Raw genomic sequence first — 11025 nt, forward strand, 5'->3', positions numbered from 1 at the left:
AAACAAACATTTCTCAAAAAATAGGTAGGTACATAATTTAATCTTAATTCGAACATTTAGGCTCTACAGACGTCACCGATACTAATTGAACGCCTTTTTCGATACATTAAAACCAGCTACTGAGATGCAACGAGTTCAATTGACAAAACGAGTATCAAAAATCCTATCCAAACAAAATATTATCAAAAATTCCACCCGATATCGGTGAGGTTTGTGGAGCCAATAATATAAATATAGAACTTATTAACTTTAAAAAATAACAAATTTACTATGTCTTAGATATACTTGAAAACATAGTAATAACATGGCAAGAAGTGCTCACTCGAATACAGTCGTCGTGCGTACACAATGTACGTAAGGCCGCTTGTATACGTCCGTCGTATTCAGCGGACAATTATCCGTGTAAACTTGTAAAGGCTAAAGCACACCGGCTGCGTGTGCGTAAACGTGCACGAGCGCGTAAGTTAAAATGTTTGAGCCACGCACGCACACGTCACGCAAGCAGTGTGCCGTCTCTCATAAGGATCTATATATTACAACGTGCACATCTAGGCACACGCAGCCGGTGTGAACATGAACAGGCATTTATGCGACGAGGTTTTGTTTTCTTGGCTGTATCCATATAAAAAACTAAACGTAGTCACGTAACACCGTCCGTTGTCCGGGGAAAACAATGGACGTATCGTATACAAGCAGCTAAGGGTACCTATACTAAATACTAGTAAAACAACTGGAATGGCATGTAAATAAGTACCTAAAGTAACAATTGTTCTGCCAAACCTAGCGCTAGAGCAAGTCGGAGCCCCCGTTCCATTTTGAAATGTCGTTATCTATGCAGCTTCTAAAGTCACGTAAAGTAGACTTCAAAGATATATTATCTATGTTTACATTTTTCGCCTTATTCCAAACGAGTACGAGTAAGGTGTAAAACAAGACGGGACCTTAAATACGTGTAGGTACTTATACGAACGTAATATAAGGTTCTGTACACATATTTATGCCAAATTGGTCGCATCGATATCTTTACCTAATGTATGAGCTGAGTTTTCATAATTAAACGCCTTATTTTGAACTGACCAGGGGGCCTAACCAAGACTACAATCGTTGATAGAAAACACTAATCTAGGCCCCTAGTCTTGGTAGCGCGAATGGTCTGGTATAGCCTATACCTACTCTACATCAGTCATCCTACTCGCGTAGATGTGATGTGACCAAGAGGCTTTATTTAAGAAAATCGAATTACGTCATCCGCTTTACCATTTAAGGCTTTTGTTTACAAACTGTTAGGCTTAGAACGCACTGAGATTAATTTCTTAAGGTTCCAGAACCGCAATAAGTAAGTGTAACATACGGCATGCTTCATAATTGCACGCACTTGCAAGACTGAAACCGCAAGAAATTAATCGCAGTGGTCGCTTACTCCAAAGGTTATTCCCTCGAAATATCGCCATATTAATGAGGTCGCCATGTGACGGTCGACGCAGTCTTATACTCTTAATATGTGTATAAAAGCGGTGTTATGAAATTTTTTCAACGATTTTATTGTAACAAATCTACAAAAGTGTCGGTTTCGGCCGAAACTAGAGCCAAAGCCGAACCTTCGGTTTCGGATAAAAAACATGTTTCGATCGGACACTATAAAATTTGTCTCTTTCGAACAAACACGTATGTAAGGATGAAAGATAGCGACAAGCGATTACCATCTGCTTGTTAAATTTTACAGACTATGGGTCGGTTGCACCAAACCGTCTGTCACCGTTTTACCGTTCGCTAAATTTTATTGTATGGAAAGTTTCATAGATCTCTGCTGCTTGACGTTAATATGAATAAAGCCATAAGTCCCGGTCCCGTTTCAGTTACAATTATAACCTCCAGTGTTGTAAGCTTCCTTGATGTGGTCGTCACCGGCAGTCTTTATATTTACTATTGACTAAAGATCACAGGGTCGAATAATTGTTAATGCTAGACGGCAATGGATCCAAATGGAGCCGCGGGGGCTCCGAGCCAAGTAGCGGGGACTGTTCCTCACTGAACTGGAAACCTTTGATTGTGGCACTGGACATTGTGGGCGCCATGCTGTAGCCAGTGAAACTCCACTTGCGATAAACCATAGCGTTAAACAGTGCTTGCATTGGGTTCATTAAAGCCTGTAAAAATGAAAAAGAAAGTTAGATGCGCTACCATGCAATAATCTTTCAGCTTTGCTCTATGTTTAATGGTTATTGTCATATCATGGAAAGAAAGTCCGCCTTCTGTAAAGAAAATTTTATATTCTAACTTGAATAAACTTATTTATTCAGAAACACTAGCTAAAAAAATTGATAACTAGGTATAGAATATAGATGTGGATAAAAAAAGATAGAGCTATTGATAACAATAATTTTACACAATTGATACTTGATTTAATGATAAAGATAAAAGATAAATTGCTGGGTAACAACCAACGGCTATCATTAATTCATTATTTACCTACACGTACTTAAGTAATTCGATAAATGTTGGGACGATTCCCAATCCTAAAGGTCCCTCCACACTCATGCGCGAATCACGGCGCGAACGCGAGTGTGGAGTCTAGTTCGCTATTCAGCGAAATCGACTCCACACTCGCGTTCGCGGCTTCGCACCGCGATTCGCGCACGAGTGTGGAGGGCCCTTAAAATAAAAACCGGCCAAGTGCGAGTCGGACTCGCGTTCCAAGGGCTCTGTACATTACACAATTTTTTACAATGTACTTTTTTATGTGAAACGTGAGTGAAATGTCTTTAAAAAACCCGTAGAGGTCGGATCAAAAACTAAGTCATTTAATCCGACTCACGCTTGACTGCACATTTCTAATAGGTTTCCCTATCATCTATAGGTAAATAACTATTTTGTTTTTTTTATTCAAACCCCAGTAGTTTCGGAGATAAAGCGGGGGGGGGGGGGGGGGCATTTTTTGTCTATTTTCTAGAATAACTTTTAAACTGTTTATCCTAAAATTATTTAAAAAAATGAGATTCACCACGATATACCTACTTAGAATGATTATTTATATTTTTTAATTTTCTCATTTACCCCCCAAAAGTGGCCCGTGGCCCCCAACCCTGTGTTTTTTGCAAGTAGTCACGCTACTATTTAAACTATAAACGAAATGGTAATTTTTTCCTTTGTATATGATATTTATTTCGTTTATAGTGGCCCCCATGTTTAAAATTCATTTGTTTACGTTACATGTCCGTCTTTTGGTTATAAACTTACATAACTATGAGTACCAAAATTCAACTTAATTGGTCCAGTAGTTTCAGAGAAAATAGGCTGTGATGTGACAGACGGACAGGCAGACACACGACACGAGTGATCCTATAAGGGTTCCGTTTTTTCCTTTTGAGGTACGGAACCCTAACTAACAACAAAATGGCAGGTTTTCTGCTTTACTTACCATAACATACCAAACAGATATTATAACTTTTACTGGCATATTGAACCACATAGTCCACAATAGTATTCCGTTCAGAAGATTAGGTAACCAGCAAATGTAGAATACAGCATTTATCATAAAAAACTTCAGTCTTAAAGCGTCCACAACCCTTCGCTCCTTACTAGTGAACTGAAATCAGGAAACGATAAAGTTGAGATTAATGTGCAGTAATTTTCAAAATATAATAGAATAATAAATTTTAAAAATAAGCAGCTTTCGTATTTCTAGAGGCGTGGTAATAAAATACACTCAAGCGATTTCCGTGCAATGTGACGCGTTTTAATTGCTCTTGAGTGTAAAAACACTGGTGACTGGATAACCCTAGCTTGTCACTGTCAGTTACCTTATCACAATAATAACCATAAAGACTATATTACAAGCGTCATACTAGTGGTGTCGTCTCATCTCGGCATGTTGCTGGCGACTACCAGCGCCGATCTTCCGAAAGACAAGGACCTTCCATGAAAAACAATACAGGATTTAGGAGATAAATATGGAAAGACAAAGAGTAAGGACCCTTCATGATTGGTTGGATGATTTTTGCAATCAGTATGGAGAGCCATGAAGTTGGAGTAGGGCCAGGATTACACACGTAAGTAGGGACAAAGCTATTTGCTAGAATGAGATAACGATATTCATATCTCATTCTGTAGTATAGCTGTGTCCCTACTTACGTAAGTAAAACTTACAAGTGTAATCCTGGCCTAGGATGCGCCGTGCGCCGTCGTGAACACTATAGTAGGTCAAACCAAATTGTCAGTAAATAAGAACAAAAAAACTATACTCATCCTTTTCTTTTGGGTGCTAGTACTAGTGTAAGACAAAGATAGTACCTATGATTCTCTCTGTCTATGTTTGAAATGAGACAGTCCTTTGACAAACTATATAAACACACTAGTCGTACCTGAGCGAGCGGCAGCGCCACAGCCATTTCAACGTCTTTGCCAGCGAGCACATACATGATGGGGTTTATTACCATCACAAGTGCTATGGGCACATATGTTGCACAGTAGTTGGGAAGAATTTTTAGTAGGGCACTTGTGACTGATGTTAAATTGTGACATCTGAAATTAGTTTTGAAAGATTATGTTGTGCTAAAAATATGCAATAGATGAATATTTCTACATGTAAGGTTAATGCGGCTGAATTCAGTACCAGAGCGTTTTTTAAGGGTGCCGTACCTCTAACGGAAAAAACGGAACCCTTTTAGGATCACACGTGCGTCTGTCCGTCTGTCACAATCTATTTGCTCCAAAACTACTGGACTAATGATTTCAAATTTGGTACAGCAATGTAAATTTGTGGCTCAAAGAGGGACATGTAAATGCATTTTCAACATAGGTGCCACTTTTGGGGAGTAAATGCGAAATCAAAAAAATAACAAACTATCATGTTACATACACACATTGTATACATCAATAGACAGGGCTCACTGAGAATCAGCGAGCAAAAAGGCGCAAAAAATAACCATAACCATAACTGGTTTTCCATTGTACATAGGACAATAATAATTATTAATATAGATTATGCAACATGACCTTAATTAAATGTGACGTTTTCAACTAAAAGGTACTACATTGTCGGTTGTTGATAAGGTTGATTTCAATGAAGCTATATGGAAATAGCGCCTTATTGACAACCAACAATAAGTACCCTTTTGGTTGAAAACGGCACAAATATTGATAGTTAATGCTTAGCTAGGAACTCACGTTGCATCTGGAAAATAAAGAATAGACAGTCCTACTCCAGTAGTGACCACTGGCAGACCCCAGGCTACCGAGTGGTAAACCATTTGGTGAGAGTCCCTGCCTTTAATAGTAAGCCAAGTGTCAATTGCATAGAATAGAGTCCAGAACCAAGTTGCTGTATAGAAATATTGAGTCCAAGCCTGTAGACCGACAGAACAAGATACATGGTACACCACAGACAGAAATGTAAAACAAATCAAGTTGACAAAGAAGAAATTAATAAAGTAATTTTTGATTAGCTAATATTTATTGTTATACAGGATGTTTGGTACATTGTTTGCCAAATTAAAATGGCAGATAGGTTATTAGGTTGTCATTTGCTAAAATTATTTTTTTGCTTAGGTTTTTTTTCACCTCTATGCATGTAACAATTTTTGTAATTTACGAAAAAGATGCAATGATGGAAAAAAATGGGTGCAGAAATTTTTTGTACACATGAGAAGATAGCAAATGACTTAACCTATCTGCCATTTTAATTTGGCAAACAATGTACCAAACATTCTGTATTACAATACATTAATAGTTATTTACGATACAAGTGCGGAAAAGAGGAAATTCGAAACGAGTGGCGATAAATTAAAACACGACCGCAGGGAGTTAACAGGGAGGGACACGAGTTGCGAATTACCTTATCGCATGTGTATCGTACAACGTTTTACAGTACATAAGGCCCTTTAAACTTTCGACATATGCACGAAAAGTGCTCATTCCCGCACTAGTGCGAAAAAGTAGCACCATATGTACTGTAAAATAGTGCTAGTTTACCACACTAGTGCGTCATGTCGATTTAAAACACTCCCTTCGGTCATGTTTTAATTTATCGCCACTCGTTGCGAATTTCCTATTTTTCACACTTGTATCGTAATGTACTATTATTAACATATTAATTAATATACTAGCTACACTTGTAGCGCTTCATCATAGAGAACAGTAAATTTACTCCAGCTAAAGCAATTACTTACAGAGGTAATACTGCAGAATAATACACTAAAACCATCATCTGGCATAGGCATAATAGTTTTGTATTTCAACCACAGTGAAGATCTTATTAAGACACCTGAAAAGTAAAATAAAAATAAACATAATACATTAATAAATAAACCTAAAACAATAAGAGTATTCTTTTGTTTACTAGTGCTCATAAAATGTATGGGTGAGGTGAAACCAGGAGCCCGGAGAACCATATCAGAGTCATAACTAAATATTGTAACAAGTTTACCAGAGGATGCCAACAAATCAGCAACAGCTAGCCACATTATAATGTTTCGTCCACGACTGGATGTAAAGGTGTTGTATCTTTGAGGTATATTTTGCCATAAATAGTGTACAATCTAAAAAAAAACTGGGCTTAATTAAAGTTCCATGTCTACTACAATGCAACTATTTTAGAGACCTAGAAACTTCAACGAAATCAGAACTTGTGTATAGTTTGAAAAACTTTCCCTTCTTTGTAAAAAACAAATACGTAATCTACATTGTAGGGACTGTATTTCATTTATAATTTGACTGTGCAGGCATACAATTTGAAGATACTACGCATTTTTTGAGTAGGTACCTGGAATAATGCGCCTAAAATACCGATTGTAGAAGAAACCAAACAAACAGTGTTATATGAATCTGTATTAAACTCGTTCATTATTCTCAATGCCATATCCTCATTGTTACCAGAACGATGACAACAAAATGTTTGAATTGTTGGATCAGACATTGTGTTTAGATAGACAATAATAATTCACCGTAAATGTACACTTTTTCATTAAACAACCAGCCTCAGGAAGTATCGTATCGATATCGTATAACATTATCTGACACTGACATATCAATTCAAAACACGGCACACTGACAGTGACAATAGCCACAGAGTATAAATTCGATGCGTTCAGAAAATATCATGAGCACGTTTGATAAAATTAACTATAGTTGGTCAAGCAAATCTTGTCAGTAAATAAGAACAAAAAAAAACTATACTCATCCTTTTCTTTTGAGTGCTAGTACTAGTGTAAGACAAAGATAGTATGATTCTCTCTATCTATGTTTGAAATAAGACAGTCCTTTGACAAACTATATTATAAAACCTAGTACTCACTGTTCTGCTTGCAATCCTGAGTAGGACGCAGATTAATGTCTGCTAGAATAAGATGAACGGAGCCGATATTCTATTTTATTTATTTAAAAGTTCAACAGCGTTTACAGTAAATAATATACGAAAAACATGAGAACTTATAAGCATAGCCAATAACCAATTGAATAACATGAGAAAGTGGTATTTTATACACTAGAGTGGCAAAGTAATTTGATGTAAATTGTAAGTTTATTTATCCATGCCACATTGCAGCTTACTAGCACCACACTAGCACTAAAGCTCTGGTTTCCTATGATAGCGGTGCCGTCATATAGCGGCCCGCGGCCGTCTCCATACAAAATACTACTACATCCATATTTAGCCGTATTATTTTGTATGGAAACGGCACCGCTATCCTAGGAAACCAGAGCTTAACAATCACGGAGCAAAGTCGCTGACGGGCAGACGGACATGGCGAAACTATAAGGGTACTTACATATTGTTGACTACGGAACCCTAATAACAAGACAGAGTACAGACTTTTCTAGAGATCAGTTGGAACGATTATTATCTAAGGGTTTTAACTTCATTGTATTTTCAGCAAGATTTTGTCAAAATAATATACGGCATCAAAAACAATTTATACAGGTGGTCCCGTTGGACATTTAATTAGTTTAAAATCTAATTTAATTAAAAATAATAATCTGTTTGAAATAAAACTATGAAAACGGATTATATCGCGTATATTGAATTTATAATACATCCCGACGTTTCGAACCCTTTACAGCGTTCGTGGTCAACGGGTGACTGAGGAAAAATTACAAAGTGCAAAATACCCACATAATAAAAATAATGAACAATCATAGACTATAAACTTTAAGGCTGGTTGTACATGCAAAATCGCTTCATAAGGCTATGCGATTTTGCATGTACAACCAGCCTATGATTGATCATTATTTTTAGTATGTGGGTATTTTGCACTTTGTAATTTTTCCTCAGTCACCCGTTGACCACGAACGCTGTAACGTCGGGATGTATATAAATTCAATATACGCGATATAATCCGTTTTTATAGTTTTATTTCATGAGTAACTATCGCGGTAACCGAAGACAATATTAATAATCTATTTATTTATCTTAATGTCCATTATTGTCAAAATTGCCATTTTAGATGCTGACTGTACATTATTACCAAAACCTACATATTCCAATGGTCAAAGACATAGGGTAGGACTTCTAACACCGCTTTCGCGCATCTATCCTGGTATGTGTGTAGGTATTGTAGGTGAAAAAACATTCTGCACACTGTATTTATTATTTAATTTTTTTAGACCTTTGGGAAACAACACACATAATATAGTTACTCTGCGTCTTACGTAAGCGAATAACTTCCGAACGCGAAGCGAAGCGGCGCGGCGCAGCAGTCCCAGCGCCGCATCGCTTCGCTTCGCGTTCGCGTGTTGTTCGTCTACGTAGCACGTTGTGTTAATCAGATTACACATTCACAAACCACATCATTTTCCACTATTATGAATATTAACATTCAGGTATGGTTGCTCAGAACATTAAATTATACAAACCTACACTTGCAAATAGAAAAGTACGGTGAAATTACTTAATGGATATTATTTATATTGTGGTTTTATTTTATTGCGGAAATTAACTGTTGTATTTTGTATTGCAATGACAAATGGAATTCGGAATACATATATATTACTTTCTGCGGCTAGCCATTTATTAATTCTACACGTTTTAGCTAAAACCCGATTTATGCCTGTATAGTACGCCTTGTATATTATAACATTTATAATACACATACAATATGCAAATATTTTGTCTTTAAATAAAAAGAGAGAGACATAAATAGTACATAGTAAGGCACACTTAATTAATTTATACCTAACCAAAGAAGTAACTGAAACAATTGAAGATGGGTCTTAATCCATTATGAATTATGCCGCACTGGGAGTAGAATTAACCATATCACTTGGAACAGTTGGGTTCAAAGGGATCACTGTTAAGTTGTGCGTTACGGAGAAACACGGGTTAATGGGATCCCGAACGTCACCCGACTCCACCGTGCAGTTTAAACCGCCATTGTTAGGGCCATTAGCGTCACCGGAAAGCATTAATGCCGAAGGTTGATTCGCAAGAGTGACACTTTCGTTTGTAATGTCGGTCCCATTATTAAGAACCTCAGGCGGCTCGGTTACATTATTTTCTGCGGCTGTTCTAAGCAAAATAGAACATGGAATTGCTGTCGCAAATTCTCTACCCGCCTTTGTTACAACTGTGACAATGCATTCTGTCTTATCGTCGGCGTTTGCGTCTTGTGCCTTTTCCTTTACGTCTGCCTCGGGTGTGAAGGAAGTAGCAATTGCACAAGGAATACCCAGTACTTCCGTTGCGTTAGGACTGCTTATAGATAGAGTACAATTAACCAAGTCTCCCAGTATCGGGTCTACCACGGGCTCTGTACTATTATTTGGCGCAACCGCCACTGGCTGCCCTCTGTTGTCGTAAATAACTGTATGGTGATGGTGGCCAGTTGATCGCGCCAAATTCCATAGAGCTAAACCGGTTAAAAGTGTTCCCACGCCGGCACCCGCAATACCAACACCTTTGAGTGCACTGCTAGTGCGACTTCCACCGCCGAAACCTCTATTTCCGAAGTAACCAGGCATTTGAGACCCGTATCCGTTAAATCCAGGTCCCCCGTAACCACCATAACCGCCGTTGCCTCCGTAATGTGCTCCTGGATTCGAATATGCCGGCGGTGGATGGTAGTTGTTACCGTAATTGTTTGTTCCATAGTTTCCTCCGGGTTTGTATCCAGAATACGGAGGGGGTGCAGCCTGATATGGAGGTGGAGCTACGCCTGAACCAGGGTACTGCGCACCGCCAGCAGCGGAGTAAGGTGGAGGAGCTACTCCAGAAGCATGTCCACTCCCTTGTGCTGGCGGATAACCATGGCCTGACGATGGGCTGTTACCAGAAAGACCATTTGAAGGAGGGTAACCGCCATTACCTGATAGCCCAGGACTAGCTGGATAGCCGTTACCAGGTGGCTTATTAGCTTGCTGCGGTGCGTTGCTCCTTTGAACACTTTCTTGTGCGGGATAACCATGCCCACTGTTGCCTGACATTCCATTTGATGAAGGCTGGCCCCCGCTGCCTGATAAACCATTGCCGGCTGGATAACTGGGCTTGTTGTTTGCCGGTTGGGCTTGAGAGCTTGTTGCCTGCTTTGGTTGCGTATTACCGCCAGAAAGACCGGTTTGACTCGATGGGTACGAATGGGTTTTACTACCAGTTGGAGTAGACTGTTGCCTCTGTGTCTGCGTCTTGCGTTGAGCAGGTTTTTCTTGCCATCCGAAGAGCGATGGTTTCGGGGCTGAGGGCTGAGGGTTGCTGAATGAAGTAGGTGCAGGTTGAGGGGCTGTTTTCCCTCTCGACGAACTTCTCGAACCGGAGCCTGAACCCCGGCTTTTACCCGTTTTCTTTCCTTCCACACATAATAACACCACCAAAAACAACGTAATCACTATCGTTATTTTCATTTTCGTCGCATGAGTAATCTTGATTAATGGTTGGTCAGTAAGCTACGTGTCACCGAGGACTGTCCAACATACGGTTACACAAAGCAATGGCCTGACACAATCTGTATTTCGATCGTTACGACTGTGGGAGGTCATTTGTTGGCACTTGGTAGTTGTTCACAACACCACGCTATCGACCTAACTACGTAGGGAGGTACG

General features: G+C 38.9%; 1 protein-coding gene across 1 annotated transcript; it reads right to left on the reverse strand.

The window, feature by feature from the left end:
• On the reverse strand, nucleotides 1–6986 carry LOC134742064 (G-protein coupled receptor 143-like). Its single transcript, XM_063674993.1, has 7 exons — nucleotides 6761–6986; nucleotides 6425–6536; nucleotides 6168–6262; nucleotides 5167–5345; nucleotides 4362–4521; nucleotides 3419–3586; nucleotides 1–2147 (listed from the first exon to the last, which is right to left on the reverse strand). Exons 1-7 carry the CDS (start codon nucleotides 6911–6913, stop codon nucleotides 1938–1940), a joined length of 1077 nt encoding a protein of 358 aa, XP_063531063.1. The 5' UTR covers nucleotides 6914–6986; the 3' UTR covers nucleotides 1–1937.
• Between the last annotated feature and the right edge of the window lie 4039 nt (nucleotides 6987–11025).

This window comes from Cydia strobilella, chromosome 6, assembly GCF_947568885.1.
Source record: "Cydia strobilella chromosome 6, ilCydStro3.1, whole genome shotgun sequence".
NCBI lineage: Eukaryota > Metazoa > Arthropoda > Insecta > Lepidoptera > Tortricidae > Cydia > Cydia strobilella.